The 20,496-nt window shown below is 47.3% G+C and overlaps 1 protein-coding gene across 1 annotated transcript in view; it reads left to right on the forward strand.

The window, feature by feature from the left end:
- CngA (Cyclic nucleotide-gated ion channel subunit A) overlaps nt 1-20,496 on the forward strand; it is a 67,772-nt gene that overhangs the window by 24,923 nt on the left and 22,353 nt on the right. The window contains exons 3-4 of the mRNA XM_069319913.1: nt 11,858-12,007; nt 18,973-19,152. Coding sequence (XP_069176014.1) covers nt 11,858-12,007; nt 18,973-19,152 — 330 coding nt within the window. The remainder of the gene's footprint in view (nt 1-11,857; nt 12,008-18,972; nt 19,153-20,496) is intronic.

Raw genomic sequence — 20,496 nt, forward strand, 5'->3', positions numbered from 1 at the left:
TTAGTGGACGGTGGTGTCTGGAAGTGTTGTCTGGTGTCTGGTGGTGTCTGGAAGTGTTGTCTGGTGTCTAGTGGTGTCTGGAAGGGTTTTCTGGTGTCTGGAAGTGTTTTCTGGTGTCTGGTGGTGTCTGGAAGTGTTGTCTGGTGTCTGGTGGTGTCTGGAAGTGTTTTCTGGTGTCTGGTGGTGTCTGGAAGTGTTGTCTGGTGTCTGGTGGTGTCTGGAAGGGTTTTCTGGTGTCTTGCTCCAAATACAAGCCGGGGCTCCCAATACAAGCCGGGGGCTCCCAATACAAGCCGGGGCTCCCAATACAAGCCGGGGCCCCCAATACAAGCCGGGGCCCCCAATACAAGCCGGGGCCCCCAATACAAGCCGGGGCTCCCAATACAAGCCGGGGCTCCCAATACAAGCCGGGGCCCCCAATACAAGCCGGGGCCCCCAATACAAGCCGGGGCCCCCAATACAAGCCGGGGCTCCCAATACAAGCCGGGGCTCCCAATACAAGCCGGGGCCCCCAATACAAGCCGGGGCCCCCAATACAAGCCGGGGCTCCCAATACAAGCCGGGGCCAGTGTGAGGGACCTCCTCCAGACTCATGAGAGTTAACTTCCACTAGTCGCTAATTAGGTCACCTCTGTCCATATCGTTCGATATCTCCGCCTCCTGTGGACTCTGAACGATGTTCCAGTAACTGGAACAGTCGATTAATGTGTTCCTTGAACTGTTGGCATAATCAAATGTCTAAATTATCTACTTTTAGTTCAGTTTACGTTCCATTGAAAGACTTTTCGTCCATGTCGCTTCTCCCTGCCGGCTCCATGTCGTACACACACACACACACACACACACACACACACACACACACACACACACACACACACACACACACACACACACACACACACACTGGTGGCTGAGTGGACAGCCCGCTGGATACGTAATCCTGTGGCCCGGGTTCGAATCCCGGGGAAGTCGAGAAAATAAAATGGGCAAAGTTTCTTTCGCCCTGATGCCCCTGTAACCTAACAGTAAATAGGTACCTGGGAGTTAGACAGCTGTTACGGGTTGCTTTCTGGGGGGAAGGGTTAAAAAAAATAGCTAGTAGTTAGTAACAGTTGATTGATTGACAGTTGAGAGGAGGGCCGAAAGAGTAGAGCTCAACCCCCGCAAGCACAACTAGGTGAATACAACTAGGTGAATACACGTATTAATTTCTACTTCATGATTGGGTTTCACTTTGATAATTTAAATGTCACTCTGTACCTTAACCTAAGACAATAGATGGAGAAGGTTATTGACCAGACCACACACTAGAAGATGAAAGGACGATGACGTTTCGGTCCGTCCTGGACCATTCTCAAGTCGATTTGAGAATGAGTCCAGGACGGACCGAAACGTCGTCGTCCCTTCACCTTCTAGTGTGTGGTCTGATCAACATACTTCAGCCACGTTATTGTGACTCATCGCCTGCATATGAAGAAGGTCAGCAGTGAGGTGACCTTCATTTATGAATAGTGTTGTATTCATATTCATAAATGCATACAACACTATAGTGTATATCATACATCAGCTCATTCAGAAGGCTGGCCCCTGGCAATTGGATTACCCAAGTAGTTTTATGCAAATAGGTGTATATATATACTTAATTCTTGATTTACCACCTTACCTTGAGGTTACCTTGAGGTGCTTCCGGGACTTAGCGTCCCCACGGCCCCGGTCGTCGACCAGGCCTCCTGGTTGCTGGACTGATCAACCAGGCTGTTAGACGCGGCTCACGGTACAAAGTCTGTGAATAGTCGGTTTGTTTCACCTCCATAATATTTACGTTCTGAGAGAACATGTTCCAGATGCGAGTCAGTCGTGGAGTGTAAACAATGGAGTGTTATTCCTGAAAATAACAGACTCTGAGTGAAGCTGTTGCTGACTGAGCGCCTTGAGTTATAATTGCTGCTGTTCAGGGTGAGCGCGTTCAGGGGGAGGGCGTTCAAGGGGAGCACGTTCAGGGGGAGCGTCTTTCAGAGCTCTTCCCTACGGCAGCTCGTGATCCAGAGGGGAAAAACTGGAGGCTGGATAAAAAATATACAATTAACTGGATCTCTGCTATGCCGGACTCTTAAAACAGTGCCTTCCCTGTCTATCCCACGCTCCCAGCCTGCCCCCTGTCCCACGCTCCCAGCCTGCACCCTGTCCCACGCTCCCAGCCTGCACCCTGTCCCACGCTCCCAGCCTGTCCCCTGTCCCACGCTCCCAGCCTGTCCCCTGTCCCACGCTCCCAGCCTGTCCCCTGTCCCACGCTCCCAGCCTGTCCCCTGTCCCACGCTCCCAGCCTGCACCCTGTCCCACGCTCCCAGCCTGTCCCCTGTCCCACGCTCCCAGCCTGTCCCCTGTCCCACGCTCCCAGCCTGCACCCTGTCCCACGCTCCCAGCCTGTCCCCTGTCCCACGCTCCCAGCCTGAGATGTTGACAACGCAGGCGATGAAACTTCTCTTTGAAAGGTTCATGATTTTGTTCCCTTTTGCCTCTGAGGATGCTATTGTGTACATTAGCGAAACATTGTCCTTTAGGGAAATTACATCATTCCTACTAAATATCGAACCCCTCGTGCGGTAATTATTGATCAATCGCTTTCAGTCTTATTCAATATGATGATCTGTCTCATTGTCACTCTGTCTTGCTCTCACTCAGACTGACTCACTTTCCCTCATTCTCCCTCACTCTTCCTCACTCTCCCTGACTCTTCCTCACTCTCCCTCACTCTCCCTCACTCTTCCTCACTCTTCCTCAGTCTGCCTAACTCTCCCTCATTCTCCCTCATTCTCCCTCACTCTCCCTCACTCTTCCTCACTCTTCCTCACTCTTCCTCAGTCTGCCTAACTCTCCCTCATTCTCCCTCATTCTCCCTCACTCTCCCTCCATACATCTTGAGTTATCTTGAGATGATTTCGGGGCTTACCGTCCCCGCGGCCCGGTCCTCGACCAGGCCGCCTCTCTGTTACACATCCCCAGGAAGCAGGTACCTATTTACTGCTAGGTAACAGGGGCATCATCAAGAAACATTTTGCCCATTTGTCTCCGCCTCCACCGGGGATCGAACCCAGAACCTCAGGACTACGAATGCGAAGCGCTGTCCACCCAGCTATCAGGCGCCCCATCTGACATAACGATGTATTAAATAAACACAGACTATACTCCTTAGAGACTCCCCTTGTTTCCTTCTGACTGTATTATCGTATTGTTGTATTATTGTATTAGTATATTTCTGTGAATGCATTTTTGTGTAGCACTGATTTGCTGTAGCACCGTATAACTACAGTACTGTATTGATGTATAGCTGTAGTACTGTATCCCTGGAGCCTAATACCTCACTTGTATTTCACTATGAACAATTTCCGGCATAAATTGCTTGTTACGTAGTATCAAATTGCACGTTGTTATGGCAATATTTACATTGATTGTTTCCCACCAATCACGAGCCGCATGAATACGTCCTAGAAGCAATCATGTGACGTCACAATGATTAGCGGCCAATCGGCGACCATCTCGGTGAACTTGCGTCTTAATAACGGCCAAGCGATGACCAGCGGTGATGTGACGTCACGATGACTATCGACCAATAAGAAACCATTGTGGGGATCTGACGTCACAATGAGTAACTGCCAATCAGTGACCAGAACGGGGGACAAGGAAGGTGTGGATGCCTTAGACGTTCCCTGTTGTCATCTTAGGTAGTTTGCTGAAGAACAGCAAACAGGATGTGATACCAAACAGTGAATAAGAACCAACAGGTGAATAGTAACAGTCTCGTCGGCCCATAATCGACTGGACCCGGGTTCGGTTCCTGTGCGGGGCGAGACCTTAAGGGGGGGACGCTTCTTTACACCCGATGTCTCAGGGATATCTAGGAGTAGATGGGGGCCCGGGAGCTAGACAACTGTTGTGGCTTGCATCCTGGGCAAGGTCACTCAGTGGGCCTAATAAGCATTCTGTCCCCGACAACGTGGAATCATTAAAGGAGTGTGTGTGTGAGTGTGTGTGTGAGTGTGTGTGTGTGTACTCACCTAGTTGTACTCACCTAGTTGTGCTTGCGGGGGTTGAGCTCTGGCTCTTTGGTCCCGCCTCTCAACCGTCAATCAACAGGTGTACAGGTTCCTGAGCCTATTGGGCTCTATCATGTCTACACTTGAAACTGTGTATGGAGTCAGCCTCCACCACATTGCTTCCTAATGCATTCCATTTGTCAACCACTCTCACACTAAAAAAGTTCTTTCTAATATCTCTGTGGCTCATTTGGGCACTCAGTTTCCACCTGTGTCCCCTAGTGCGTGTGCCCCTTGTGTTAAATAGTGTGTGTGTGTGTGTGTGTGTGTGTGTGTGTGTGTGTGTGTGTGTGTGTGTGAGTGTGTGTGTGTGTGTGTGTGTGTGTGTGTGTGTGTGTGTGTGTGTGTGTGTGTGTGTGTGTGTGTGTGTGTGAGTGTGTGAGTGTGTGTGTGTGTGTGTGTGAGTGAGTGTGTGAGAGTGTGTGTGTGTGCGTGTGTGTGCGTGTGTGTGTGTGTGTGCGTGTGTGTGTGTGTGTGTGTGTGTGTTCAGATATTTGCCACCCCTCGAGCAATACTTAACGTAATATGACTAATTACGACAGTTTTCAACTCATTAATTTGGTGCCGGCAGCCCTCTGGTTTGAACGCCAGTTTGTATGACTAATTGATAATCAACTAAACCAGGTTTGACAAACATTGTTACCCTAGCCAGATGGATAGTGAGGAGAGTTAGCATGTGTGTAGATGGATAGTGAGGAGAGTTAGCATGTGTGTAGATGCATAGTGAGGAGAGTTAGCATGTGTGTAGATGGATAGTGAGGAAAGTTAGGACACAGACATACTCGCATCAACAGACAGAGAGCACGAAAGGCCTTTATCGGACCTCATCCCTGCTGAGACCAGCACAGACAAGCGTGCATCTTCAGCACACTCCTCTGCCTCGTCAGCAGCTGCACCACTCAATCTCAGCACAAAGTGGCTGGTAGGAGAAAGTGGCTGGTGGTGGCAAGCCAAGTGGCACTGGTGGCACTGGTTACGGGTCATCAAGCTAATGGCAGTTCGAGTGTTGAGTGTCGTGTTTATATTGGCGTATCGGTAACCTGGAGAGCCCCCCCCCCTGACCCATAGCTCACAGATGGCACCCCAAGGGCCACGAGCTGGCACCCCAAGGGCCACCAGCTGGCACCCCAAGGGCCACCAGCTGGCACCCCAAGGGCCACGAGCTGGCACCCTCTCTCCCATAGCTCACAGCCGGCACCTCACATCACATTCAACACGCATTTCAGCATGCGAATGTTGATACATAATCTGGCGCGGACGATACGAGCTTGTGCGCAATAGAACATTCGCTGTTAGCGTGAATGTTTTACCCCTGAGTTACTAGTGTGTGATCATTGCAGCGTGAACACTTTAGCTTGCGATGGCAAAGTGTCGGCATAGTACCAGGCGTCTGAGCGCGCCTTCTGCAGGAGGCAAAGTGGAGCATTCAACAGGTGATCATGCGTGACGCTCTGCCGATTGGAGATATTCGGAGAGAGAGAGAGAGAGAGAGAGAGAGAGAATACAACACTGCTTCCATACACCAAACAGGCCTATCAGCACTGTTTCCAAGTGCCAACTAGGCCTACTGTATTATTATATATACAAATATTACATAATTATTTCCAGTTGGGTAATATATATTTTTTAAACAACGATGGTTTGGTGTTGGGATTAAGGCCTGTCAACCTCTGGAGGGTTACTGATGAGGTTGATGACGATAGTGACTAGGATGATGATGATGGGCGTCGACCAATCCCAACCAAGAGGCCTCGTGGCCCGTCCCCAGACAGAAAGTCTGGCAGGAAGACGGACTGAGAGACAGACAGACACAAAACCACCTGTATACACAACAGGTGTACACTGGAGAGGCTGATAGAAATCCTGGAACAGCCCACGTGTTCCATCACCCTTCTTTCATTACTCCCTCTCTTCTTTCTTCCGTCTCTTCTTCCTTCCGTCTCTTCTGCCTTCCCCCTCCTTCCACCCCTCCCATCCTTATTTCCTACCCCCTCCCTCCCTCCCTCCCTCCCTCCCTCCATTACTTCCATCATCCCCTCCTTCCTCTTTGCCTGTCATATCCGGGTCGATGCGCGATGATCACGCGAGCGCCGGGTCCCCCCAACCATCTACATCAACGGTATTGTCTTCGGGGGTCGATAGCAGTCGCCCCAACGATGATCCCACGTCAAAATGCCGGGCAAAAAGTAGTTAAATCCTATTCCGTTCGGTATTAGAATCGGTTCAGATCCGACTTTCGACACTCCATTACTCCGAGCGAGCCTCCGCAGTGTCACACGAGGTTAATCTCAGAACTGACAAGAGTCGATTCAGGTGTTCGAGATCCGGATGGAAATGGAACTATAGTGTTTCTCTCTGCATACTTCAGCAAGCGATGAGACCTCGACGTAGGGGGCTTTTTAAAGGACTAGATAATAAGTTATTTCATACCTTTTTTTTTCCTGTAAGGGTCTCATTCATCTCCCTCTTGGTCTACAGACAACATTATTCTTAGTTTTAAACAAGGAGAGGAAGGAAAAGCGGAAGATGATACATGATGCCTGTCTCATACTCTCTCTCTCTCTCTCTCTCTCTCTCTCTCTCTCTCTCTCTCTCTCTCTCTCTCTCTCTCTCTCTCTCTCTCTCTCTCTCTCTCTCTCTCTCTCTCTCTCTCTCTCTTACGTCAGTTCAATTAAATTTTAGTTGGAACTTTCTCCCAGAGCTTGAACAAGTACAAGGGTGAGTTCAAGTTCAAATACGTTTGTTGAAACACTAAAATACATCTCAAAGAGATAGAGTAGCTTAGGCTATGTCTTCCCTATCCTTCTACATGGGTGGGTGTGGGTTAATTAGCCTTCTGAAGAATAATTTTGTATTCTGCCGATCTTACGGTACCAAGTTAGAGAGAAGGCTGCCTATAATGGTGGCCAGGGTCCAGCCGAACTGCCTCGCAGGCGTTGTGATGGTGACGGTGAGATGAGGGTGGTGAGAGTGCTTGGCTAAAGTGTGGTGAGAGAGTGTGATGAGGGGTGTAGTTATTAAACTGTGTCGACGGCTCCTACGCAACATCCGGCCCTGTACGCCCAGAAGTAATTGGTGACCTGGATTTAAATCGATTTACGGATCGTGTTCCAGGGAGGCAGTATTAGTGCTATAGGGCTTATAATGGGTAGAGGTAGCTGACGGCTCCTGTCTGTGGAAATATATTGGCGTATAAGATCCCCCCGTACCTGCTCCTGTGACGGAAGGGGAAGAAGAGAGACAGGCAGAAACACAGACATACATAGAGACTGTGAAGACATAGAGACTCTTCACAGACTCTCTGTCTGTGAAGAGTCACAGAGAGTGACGCTTATCACACTTCACTACACTCACTCCCGCTAATGACAGCCGTACCGCCCACCCTTCACACTTCGCTCATACTGAAGCTTGCTGGCGCCTGCGCACTTTTCGCACACTTAAACTGCCTGACACTTCCACAACAATGTTCTCTCTCCTAAGCTGTTCATGCGCGCTCGTTCGTGTGTGTGTAAGTGTGTAAGTGGGGGGGGGGGGGGTAAGGAGGGGAAGTGGTCGTTATTGTCGTACTTAACAATCAGTGTCTTCATGTCCCGCCCCCTAACCTTGTACCAATTGTCTTGTACTTTAACTCTCCTGAAGCTTGATGGAGGGGGGGGGTGCCTAGCACTGGTCTAACTTTCGTATGGTGTCGTAGCACTGGTCTAACATGGGTAGGATCCTAGCACTAGTCAGACATAGGCAGTATCCTAGCACTGGTCTAGCATAGGTAGTATCCTCTCACTGATTTAGCATAGAATCCTAGCACTGGTATATCGTGAAATTGAAAGTATCCTTATCATTTTAATCTATTACTTTTTTGTATCTTTTACATAGTGACCATATCTCTCCCTCTTTCTCTCTCTGTAAACGTTGCTAAAATTTGTTCTCTGTTTTCAACTCTCGTTTTGCTGGAACCGCTTTTCTGGCATACTACAGAATATTTTCAAGTTTCCTTATATGCTTCGAGAGGTTCACTCAGGCGCAAGGCACTATTGTCCTGACTGTGTGTGTGGGGATATAAACAGCTATCTAGACATCTTCGCCTATACTAGCGTGACTGTCACATGTTTAACCCTGGCAATGATCTTTTCTCGGAGGCTGTGAGTTGCCTTCCTCTCAGCCTGCATTGTTTTCTCTGGTCTCATTGGTTCTTCTTCTAGTTTCATATTTGTGTGTGTGCGTTTCTACTCTTAGTTTGTGCTAACCGTTGTACACTGGACTTTCCTGGCTAACTTCCCTAGCCACAGTGTAAGGTGGAACACTATTTCTAATACACTGAGGTGTCCTGGGCATCCTCTCAAGCTACAGTGTATACCTAATAAAGGCAATCTCTACTATACAAAAACTGCAATCATCCCGCAGTCAATGGAAGCGTTTAACTCCAGTGTCTTAACATGTTGTGTTGGCTGGTGCGACAGTGGCGGGGTCTGGCGTCCGCGGGTGACCAGGTTCGGAATCACAGGTTAGCACCATGTAAATTCGAAGGTATTTTTTTAGGCCTTAAAGATGTGAGGTCGTCGTAGTTGTTGTTGGCGATGATTGGAGCAGTAGAGGAAGGCTTTCGGAAATAATGAAACTATATTTTGTATTGCCTCTATGTTTTCAGGTAATTGTTATAAGGTGCCATGGTGCTTAATTGCCTTGTTACTGCTGTCAGTTGTCAACTTTCAGGTTAGAAAAGAGTCCTGGCTGCGCCACCAGAGGGTGCAGACGTCGAGCTCTGGCTGTCAGTGGTCGTTTGCCGTTGCTGAGTGGCGGTTGCTGTGGGGGGGTGTGGAGCTCCCGCTGGTCGGGGCCCCACCTGCCAGTATGGACGGGGCTGGTACTGGCCGTATTAGAAGACTAGACACAGTGCGGCTGGATTTTTCTGCTGATGTGGGTTGGCCCGTTGTAGAAGTTGCCCTCCTCGACGTCCTCCGTGTTGACGTCCCCGAGCTCCTGGGCCTAGAGAAGTTGTCGCCCGCCCGTGTTGCGGTGTCGTTCGCCAAGTCAACTGTATACCGGGAGTTTGTGGCCCGCTGGAATGGCCGCACGCTTCCTCTTCCGGATTCGGCTGTGTCTGTGGAGATCTCGGATCCCTGGGGGGCCTTGACGTTTGTGAGTATTCACGGCGTGCCGGTGACCTTCCCCGAGGCGGCCCTCATGGCCTTGTTTACGCGGTTTGGGTCGGTGGTGAAGCACCGGTTCAACACTTTGAGTGCGGGCCGACTGAAGGGGGTCCGACTGGGTTCACGCACGCTTGTCATGCGGCTCACTAGCCCTATACCGTCCAGGGTCTCCTATCGTGGGCTGTCTCTGAGGACCTTCTATCAGGGGCAGACCCGGACGTGTTTCCGGTGTGGTGCTGAGGGCCACGTCGCGGCCGGTTGTGACGCTCCTCATACAGATGCCCCTGCAGTTTTCCTAGAGGATGATTTTCCTCGCTTATCTGTACGTGTGGACTCCCCGGCGGATTCTCGCTCTGTGCTCGTGCCTGGTGTGGATCCTGCGGCGGTTCCGGATGTCAATACGTCTGGACCGGATGTGTCTGCCCCGCCGGTGAGCTCGGGGGACCTAAGGGCGCCTGTTTCGGACCTTCATCGTTCGATGCCTGTGGAAGTGCATCCGCATCCGGTGACCTCGGGGGATGCTGTAGGGGTGGTGCCCGAGTCTCCTGCTGGAGGCAGTGTGCTTCCCGGGGCTGATGGTGCGGTGGTATGTGTGTCTCCGCCCACGTCTTCTGCCTCGTCGACTCTGGGAGTTTCCTCGTTGACGAGTACCTCTTCTATTCAGCAGGTTCCGTCGCCATCCCTGGATACCTCACGTGTGCTGACGTCTTCCCTTCCGCCTGTTGTCTCTTCCTTCTCCGACTCCGGTCTCCGTTCCTGTCGATGGTTCTTCTGGGACACCGCTTGTTGGGGGTGACAGCTCCGACGATCAGCAGCCTCTGTTTAAGCGCCGTCGCTCGGCTCGGGGTGCGTCACCTCGCCGGTCGTGGGCAGAGGAGCGGGATGAAATGGAGGATGATGATGTGGCCGACGCTGTGTTGCCTTCTGAGTTGGATGCTGTGTCTCCTGCTGGTGGCTCCCCTCAGTGGGCTGTTGCCCCTGGTAAGAGCGACCTTGTGGTGGTGTTGACGAAGGATGTGAAGCGGGGGGCCTCTGCTCCTGTTCCAGTTGGTGGGGGCTCTAGGGCCCTTGCGGAGACACCCTCCGCGGGTCTCGGTGCGGTTCCTGACACCCAACGGTGTGCACGCCCTAGTGGGCGGGCCGGTGTGCGGCCTGCAGTGCAGTCAGATGTGCTTCCCAGTGTGCGCCCGTGTGCCCAGCGTCCTCGGGGGAAACCTGTCCCTTTTTTCCTCTCGACCGGAGAGGTGCTCGACGGATCTACGACAACTGTGACTTTTCAGTGTACTGACTCAGTGCGTCCTGTTCCCTGGTGCCCTTCTACCATCTGGGTTCCGAGTGCGCAGTGTTTTGTCTCGGGAGTGCCGAATTCGATGCCTCGGCCTACTGCGACTCCTGGGTGTCCGATTTCTGACGGTCTCCAACTTGTTTGGGAGGCTTATTGTTTGCGGTTTCCTGCTCGGGAGTACCCGGAGAAGTATGAGTGATTGGTTTATTGGTGTGTTTGGTTTCTGTCTGTATTGTGCGTAATGTTTCCCCGGTGCCTGCGTGCACAGGTGGGTGACCTTGTCTGTGCGTGTGGGTGGTGTGGGTATTGTTCTTGCCCCTGCGTGGCTTGTTTTCTTGTCTGTTTTGTGCTATGCACTTGATGTGTGTGTGTTTGTGTTGTGTTTTATGTTATTTATGTCGTGATATTTATTTGTAACATTCTGTTTGTTGGTGTGTGTGGGTGTGTAACCATCCAGTGCCCGTTTCGGGGTTTTCTTATTGTGCCTTATTTTGTGTGTTTTCTTTCTTGGTTTTTGTTGTGTATGTTTCGTTTGCATCCGTGCTTTCGCACTTTGCTATGTTTGTCCTGTATGTTTGTATGATTTGTTTTCTATTGTCTGGTTTGTGTATTGTGTATTTCTTTTATGAACATCTAATTTTGTATATGTATGCGTGTCTGGTGTATTCTGTGTATGGTTGTTGTGTCTTTCCATGTCCGTATGCGTCCGTTTGTTGTATGTCCATTATTATGTTTAATTTTGTATTCGGTCTTTTGTCCCTGGAGTTTCTAGGGTCTTGTACTGCAATGTTCTTTTATGCCTGTGTTTCTACTTATGTTTTGTTATGTTCTTGTTCTTCTGTTCATGTCTTGTATCTTGTGCTATACTTTGTATATTTCTTTTATAAAAAAAAAAAAAAAAAAAAAAAAAAAACTTTCAGGTTATTGCTAGCAGTTGACATGCTGATCAATTGTTACATTAGTGTACTGAGTTATGAATTTACTTAATTATCTTTTACCTTAATTTTGCTCACCTCAACAGCTCCTCATCACTAGCACAAATCTCCTTCCTAACCTCCCCAAACTAGGACATTAATATTCCTCATGTGGCCTGGTTGTCGGCCGTCTCTTTACCCCTCAGTACCGGCCAGGACGCTCCCTCGCACACACAACCTATCAATGCGTTCCTCATGATAATCTCCTACCGCATCTCCAGGCACTGACATCCTAAGGGCTCCCTCACTCTCCTCCCCTTGGAACCTGTTCCTTAAGATTCGGGCAGCATCCCCGCCCCCTCCCCTCTCAAACCTCCACTTTTTTCCCGGACTAACGCAGGGTATGTCCTCCGGCAGAGCGGCGAGAACGGCTTCCTCTCCCCCGGAAGCCTCCGACACTCCTTCGCTGACGACACCTGCTCGGAGATCCTGCGTCTGGACCATCGAGACGAGGAACACAGCAGTCGCAAGCAAGCCGCGCTCGCTAGGCTCGTTTCTCTGCTTCAGGTGGGTCTAGGTGGGTCCTGCTTCAGGTGGGTCCAGGTGGGTCCTGCTTCAGGGGGGTCTAGGTGGGCCCTGGTCAGGTGGGTCGAAGTGAGCTAGTGGGTCCTGGTCATATGAGTTCAGGTGGACCCTGATCAGATGGGTTAAGTTCATGTGGAATAACGTCAGACCAAGATTCGTACCAGGTAAAGTTTCAATAAAGGAGAAATTGTTCCATGCCTCCCAAATACCTACACAACAACCTGAACGTAGTAAAACTCGACTTCTACTGTTGCCCTTTTGTTAAATAAAATGTCAAACCATAATCTCCAAAATCTACTGTGTTGACTGACTCTTCTGGAGAAGGAAGCAAGAAGTAATACAAAAAAGTTTTTAGTTGAGAGGCGGTACTCACCTCGGGTCCATGGCTTTCTTGTGCCGGACGATGGACTGCTGGGTGCCTCCCGCTGCTGCTGCCTGGCACATAGCCTGGTGATGGGGCTGGCGAAGGGACGTGCCTACACACGACTGAAGGAACACACGGATGGGGACGCGAAGAGTGTGCTTGCTGAGGAGTGCACTGATGGGATGCGCCTGTGTCTCCTGCTGATGGGATGCCCTGGTGGGGTTTGAGGTTATACGTTGTGAATGCAGGTGATGGTGGGAAGCGATGTGAGTACATGTTGAAGGAGAACACAGTGTTGGGGTGGGCTTGGTGTACGTGCTGGGCGATGTACTGATGGTACGTGTTGATGGTTACGTGCTGAGGGTACGTAATTACCTAAGTGTAATTGCCTAAGTGTAGTTACAGGATGAGAGCTACGCTCGTGGTGTCCCGTCTCCCCAGCACTCTTTGTCATATAATGCTTTGAAATTACTGACGGTTTTGGCCTCCACCACCTTCTCACTTGTTAATGTGTTAATGGTTATGTGCTTATGGGAACGTAGTGAAGAACGTGATTGAATACGATTGGTAAGAAAGATGGTCAAAGACGGGGAGGCAATACGTGGTAAAAACGTCTCGCTTTGCTTGGGGTATCGAACCCACGACTAATCTGTTGGGATTATCTAGGGCCGATAGCTACTACCCCACAGGTCGTCCGGTTCTGCTAAGAGAGTTTGGCATCAACTCTTCAGTCCTGTCTTTCGAACCATAAGATATTAAATGCAATAACTCCTTTCACATTTACGTTTAAAATCTTGTTAGTTTTAACCATATTTTTAAAATCTAATTACTATTTATGTCCCCTCGATTAATTCTTCCGCTTAAATTAACGAAAAACAAAAACTTTTGTTTTTCGTTAATTCTCTTTGTATCTGAAACCGAATGTCGTTAGCATGTTGCCTTCGTTACTCTTGCAGGTCAAGGTCTAGTTCCCTCAGCCTGTCTTCATAGTTCAGAGGACAAGTCTTGTTTTATAACTTTGAACCTTCTTATAGGTTTTCTTGAAGAGCTTTCTCAGCAGGAACTTCCATGCTGAGCTTCCGTGTGAGGCTCAATGCTGGGCTTCCGTTCTCTCAAACGAGTAATTTGACGAAGGTTGTCAGAACGTTGGCTAATACGTCAGTGTAGTTATTCTGTCTGTCTCCGTCTGTCTGTCTGTCTGTATCTCTCTCTCTCTGTCTGTCTGTCTGTCTGTATCTCTCTCTCTCTCTCTCTCTCTCTCTCTCTCTCTCTCTCTCTCTCTCTCTCTCTCTCTCTCTCTCTCTCTCTCTCTCTCTCTCTCTCTCTCTCACACACACACAACCAAAGATACATACACATAGAACACATATAAACACATATACATATATAACACATATAAACACATATACATACACATATAAACACACATACAACCAAAGAGACAAAGCTCAACCCCCGCAAGCACAAATAGATGAGTACACACACACACACACACACACACACACACACACACACACACACACACACACACACACACACCTGTGTCTTATTGGGCTAATTAGTCAATGAAATAGGAGTACAACATAGCGCCACAACGGAGGAAACTTGGAGACTGGCAGCACCACAGGACGCCAACAACAGTGATACTGATCGCTTCTAACTCACCTAGTGTGCTCTAGTGTGCTCTAGTGTGCTCTAGTGGTTAATGTGGCCGGTGTGTGCCTCTTGTGCCAATCATATGGTGTAAAGTGGTTTTTTTTTTTTAGTATAGCAAATAGTCTTGGAAATAAGCTAAAAAATGTAAATAATCCGAGACAATATTAAGATAAAACAGAAGGAACTTAGACCTACTGAAGGCAGCTGCCTTCTTCCCCCCCCCCCCCCACTCCCCTCTCCCCTCTTTAGGGGGGATGGGGACCCAATTTTGCCCGTTTAGAATTCATGGAATCATGTCTGCCACCGTGAAGACAGTCAGCCTCCGCCACATCACTTCCTAGTGATGTGGTGGAGGCTGTTAACAACTATCTGTTAACAACTTTGACACTGAAAACCAATTTTTTGTAATGTCTCTGTGGCTCATTTGGGTACTAAGTTTCTACCTGTGTCACCTTGTTCGGGTTCCACCCGTGCTAAAGAGTTTGTCTTTGTCCACCCTGTCAATTTCCCTGAGAATGTTGTAGGGGGTTATCATGTCTCCCCTTACTCTTCTGTTTTCCAGGGACGTGAAGTTCAACTCCTTTAGCCTTTCCTCGTAGCTCATACCTCTCAATTCCGGGACGAGTCTAGTGGCATATCTCTGAAATGTTCTCTAACTTTGTCTTGTGTTTAACTAGGTATGGACTCCAGGCTGGAGCTGCATACGCTAGGATTGGTCTTACATAAGTGGTATACGAGATTGTGAACGATTCCTTACACAAGTTTCTAAAGGCAGTTTTCTTATGTTGGCCAGTCGTTTGTTCTTCAGCGGCCTTATGATCTTCATAAGCGGCCTTATGTTCTTCAGCGGCCATATGTTCTTCAGCGGCCATATGCCGCTGGAGATATCCTTTTGATGTGGGTCTCTGGGGACAGGTTCGGTGTGATATCAACCCCCAGATCTTTCTCTCTATTTGACTCTTGAAGAATTTCTCCTCCCAGATAGTACATTTGTGGGAGGAGGGGGGGGAGGTGCGTGTGTGTCCGCACGTCCGCACAGAATGAGCAATAGCGTACCCAGATTGTCCCCCCCCCCAGCCCCCCAGCCCCCACCCCTCCTTCTCATACATCCATGATCGATAATCATTTTGTCTATCGATTCCCTCCGTTTATTCCATTCCGCCTGGGGTTGAGGACGGGGTATTGGGAGCACCCCAGGGAGCCAGATTCACGAAGCAGTTACGCCAGCACTTACGGACGTGTACATCTTTTCTCAATCTTTGGCGGCTTTGTTTTCAATTATTAAACAGTTAATGAGCTCCGAAGCACCAGGAGGCTGTTTATAACAATAACAACAGTTGAATGGGAAGTTTTCATGCTTGTAAACTGTTTAATAAATGTAACCAAAGCCGTCAAATATTGAGGAAAGATGTACACGTTCGTAAGTATTTGCGTAAGTGCTTTCGTGAATCTGGCTCCAGAGACCAGCCTCTCCTCGCTCAAGGTCTGTTTTAATTACCAGACCTCATCCAGGAGGAGATAGTCATGCTAACGGAATTTACCTGGGAGGGGCTATACCATCTCTAGTGGCCTCGACGGGGACAGAAAGCCGGCAGCTTTTCAAAGGTCTTCCTTTTCGTGAGGGATTTTCCAGATGAATTTTTAACTGAGGTATTGTTTGGGCATTTACACTATCAGCGGGTAGGGGGTTCCATTGGTTTATTGCCATGTGGGATGGCGGGGTAGCGGTCTCTTGTTTACTGTGATCCTGTGGTCCTGGGTTCGATCCCAGGCGCCGACGAGAAACAATGGGCAGAGTTTCTTTCACCCTATGCCCCTGTTACCTAGCTGTAAATAGGTACCTGGGTGTTAGTCAGCTGTCACGGGCTGCTTCCTGGGGGTGGAGGCCTGGTCGAGGACCGGGCCGCGGGGACACTAAAAGCCCCGAAATCATCTCAAGATAACCTCAAGATACTGTCCTACATTGTGGCTTGTTGAATTTGAAGCTGTTGGTCTACGCATGTGTTACATTATAAAATATGTGGCCAGGATTAACATCTTCCTCCTTTGTTCTATAGTATTTTGTTCTATAGTTCTATAGTTCTATTATTCTACTTAAAATTATCTGTACCTCTAAAGTAAACCTGTAAAGTACCTGTAAACATCTTTTGTCGATTTTACTGTTAATTATCTAAAAATTATCTGTTAGTTTAAGGACTTGCTCGAAACGCTATGCGTGCTAGTGGCTTTACAAGAATGTAAATTCAACTTAGTTTCTGTGTTCTCTGTTAATCCCCAATGTACCTTCTTGTATATAAATAAATAAATAAATAGTTAAAAAGTCTCCATGACAACAGCCTTGTAGAGTCTGGTTCGCAGTCTTGTTAGTCCTGAGGCGCTGTTGAATTTGTGGAATTTGAAGCTGTTGTTAAACCCTAATTTAAGGGTTGACTTAGTTTTGGGATGAGTCATGTTGATTTGTGTTAAACTTCCTAACAAACAAATATGTCCTTTTGAAGGAGAGGTCTCCATACTCGGGTGTTTGCTCCCCCATGCTCCCTCCTCTCCCAATTTTATTTTGTTATTGTATTTTTATATACAATTGTTCTTGCATTCTTGTAAAACCACCAGCACGCATTGAGTTTTGGTCTGGTCCTTCATCTTAATTTTCATTGGAATACGACTCGCCAAGTCGTTTAACAACTACACACAGAACTCACAATAGCGTGATACATCAAATGAACAGATCCACAAAAGATGTATGTATGTAGATGTAAAAGATGTAAAGATGTAAAAAATGTAAAATGTACATCAAAATGTACATTTATGTAGATTCAACATGTAAATATAAATGTAAATATATATATAAATGTAAATATATATATAAATGTAAATATGTAAATATGTAAAATACGTAAATATGTTCAATATGTAAAATGTAGATGTAAAAGATGTATGTATAAGATATGTGATGAGGGTTCGAACCTAAATCGTCCTGGACGTAGGTTTGAATCCTCATCACGGCTCTTGTGGATTTGTTCGCTTAACAACTAGTTACCCATTTACTGCTGGGTGAACAGAGGCATACAGTTAAGGACTGGCACCTAGTCAATCCTCCCTGGTCAGGATACAAACCCAGGCCAAATCGCTCGCGAAGCGTGGGGCGAGTGTATTACCACTGTGCCACGGAAACCAATATTTTAATATTGCAATTAAATTAATACAGTAGTCTGGGGGGGGGGGGTTTGCACAAGAAACTCATACAATTCAATTATCACTTTCTTGTCCTTAATTAAAGGTTCGTTTGATTATCCTTAAGGTCTGGTTGGCTTATTTCACCGTATAGCTCCTTATTACTTATTGTATAGCTCCTTATTACTTATTGTTGAACATCTTCAAGTGACTGGTTGATCATATCTTCTATAATGTTTATGATTTGTATTGTTATCTCCTACATGCAAGGTCTTGAATATTTCAATATTGAAAAGAATTTTTCCGCTATTCAGACCCTTTTTTGGAATTTACTTAGATCGCTTTGCAAGGCCTCGATATTTTTTGTATGAGTTCTTAAGAGTGAACTCTTAAGAATGTAAGAGTTTTTACATTCTTGCACAGCCACTAGCACGCATATCGTTTCGGGCAGGTCTTTAATCCCAATTTTCCCCGCAATACGACCCGCCAAATCGTTTAACAACCAGGCACCCATTCACTGCTGGGTGAACAGAGGCTACAGTTAAGAATGGGCGCCCAGTTAATCTTGCCCGCCCAGGATACGAACCCAAGCCAAAGCGCCGGGCGAGTGTCTTACCACTGTGTCACGGGGACTGCTTCCTTTGCAGTCCCCGTGACACCTTATATAAAGGTACTGGAAGCTTCATTTCTGAGTAGCTGATTATTTGTTAGACAGGATTGATTTGTTCCTTAACCACGTTATGCTAATTTTGTAAGATTGTGTAGTTTGAGAAGTTGAATGATTCTCTCTCTAAGGATTCTCTGAAACTAGCTTGAAAACTGGTAAGTCATTTCTGAAGGGATCAGCCTGTCATCATATTTGCTACTATAAATACAGTTTTGTCTTTTAAATACAGTCTGGTGCGGTAAGCACAAAACTATTTTTTTTTTTTTTTTTTTTTTTTTTTTTTTTTTCAACAATGTTCCCCCCCTCTTTTACCTCTATTTTTATTTGTACTCAACGCATTTTTTTCTTTTTACCCATTAGTTTTAAGCTTTAGTCAGTAGTGTTTTTTCCTGCCCGAAACGCTTTGCGTAATAGTGGCTTTAGGCATTGTATGTACTAGCTCTATCTATAAAGCCAACAAACTGTAAAATCTCTTTATGTATGTACCTTTGCCTAAATAAAAATTATTATTATTATTATTATTATTATTATTATACGAGTCACCGTGTCAGATCTGGCAAAGAAAACGAGACAAATGAAAAGAGAAAACAACAGAATTTTTTTTACATGGGTAACCTTGCTAGAAGGGACTACACTCACGCGCCCAGTTATTAGATTCATATTTTACAGTAGCTTATTCTAAATAAGACTGGTAGTTAATGTGTATATATGTTATGTGTTGAAGTAATTTTTTTTCATTATAAATTATGCAGGTTGCGTGGTGAGTGGCGGCATTCAGTAGCATCAAGTCCATGCTTGGTGGTTGGCTGAAAGTTGAATAAAATCTAATCCAACGAATTGTAGTGTTAACTGAGAAAGTCAGTGCTGAAGCTATGACTCTTTCAGTAGACAACCAGTTTCTAGTAGTCAGATTTGGGCTGTTGTTGTTCTTTTAGATTTAGCTACTCAGAACGAAATGTCCATCCATGTAGCACGGGCTATCGTGAGGCCGTAATTGACTTCGGTTATTCGCGATAGCCTTGTTACTGTGATATTTAGATTTAGGCTATAAGATGCCAAATTAAACTAATATTTCCTTCTACCCAGCAGCTGCTGCGGGCGTGGGCGACGGGAAGCCAGGAGAAAGAACAAGAGCGACCGGATAGTTTTTTGGAGAAAATGGCGATGGCGGGGCAGGTGCGAGAGGCAGATGACACCACACATACCTTCTGCTGCGGAGCCCTCAAGGGCTACTTCGCCATAGACACTACTAAGCCTGCCCACTACAAGGTGAGGCGCAGGGCCATGCCACAGCTGGCTCTGGGAACCGCATGAGGGAGGGCGGGAACGGAAGAGAGCAAACAGTACACAAAAGTTGTAGGTTTAGTAACTCCTGTTGTACTTTTTATTATTGTCATTATTATAATCGTAGTTTTGTATTAAATGAATATTTTATACATTGCTTTAAAACTTTTAGGGGACTTATAATGAGCCGAGCTCTCATGATGCTCGAATTATTTCCCTCGCTGTTCTGGTTATTAGCGTCTTTGATACTTAGATTTAGGCCAAGTCTTGCCTTGCGATTTCTGGCCATTCAGAGCCACGCCTGGTAACTAATCTTAATTCTCTTAAGATCGCTAACAGCTCGGGACTTTTACGGTTACCAGTCTAGATAATGTATCGGAAGGTGTACTCCCCACGTCATCCCCTGACATATGTGCTTCCTCCCTTCCCATTGTGGAAGATGTGCTTCCTCCCTTCCCATTGTGGAAGATGTGCTTCCTCCCTTCCCATTGTGGAAGATGTGCTTCCTCCCTTCCCATTGTGGAAGATGTGTTTCCTCCCTTCCCATTGTGGAAGATGTGCTTTCTCCCTTCCCATTGTGGAAGATGCCCACTTCCCATAATGAAACATTCTTCCCTGCCCCCTTTATACTTTGAGAAGCCGCCGGCTTCCTGTCTTCGTCGAAGCCACAATTATTAGTGGCTGTCAGGTAAATTCAGGCAAAATATGAGGAGAGATGTGCACGCACCCTCCCCCCCCCCCACCCCTTAGACATAGGCGAAGTACTGCATAACAAACACTGCCCCCCCACCCCCCCACTGTCATCAAACAATCGACAATCATCTTACAGTTAACAGGATGAACAACCCAGCGGGTTTTCTTCCCATTGGGGAGTGTTGTACATGCTGCTATGGCGGTGTGTCCACTCACAGGATGAGTGGCGCTGCCCAATAAACTCGCCCCTCGGGGCAAAAAAATTTATCTTACAACAGGTAGGTCCATTCTACCATCCTCAAGGCAAAAGGCCTAGCTTGAGGATGGCAGAAAGGCCCCTAACGATTCATACTTAATTATATGGCTTTTAAAAGCCTAAAAGTTAGGCTTTTAAAGAGCGCCTGCTCACATCTTCCTTACTGTCCTAGGCAACATCCACTGGGTGACTTAACTGCATCTCATCCTTTTTGGTTATACATTTCGTAGACTTAGCTAACTAGTTGTTGTTGATTTAGGGGCGACGACGATCGTGGGATCGGATGCGGCCCCTAACTTGTTGTACCCCACTTCCTCCTGCCTCTGAAGATATTGAAAGGTTCAACAAAACGAGTTATTTAGCGTCAAACATATTAAAAT

This window comes from Procambarus clarkii, chromosome 94 (genome assembly GCF_040958095.1).
Source record: "Procambarus clarkii isolate CNS0578487 chromosome 94, FALCON_Pclarkii_2.0, whole genome shotgun sequence".
NCBI classification, from domain to species: Eukaryota; Metazoa; Arthropoda; class Malacostraca; order Decapoda; family Cambaridae; genus Procambarus; species Procambarus clarkii.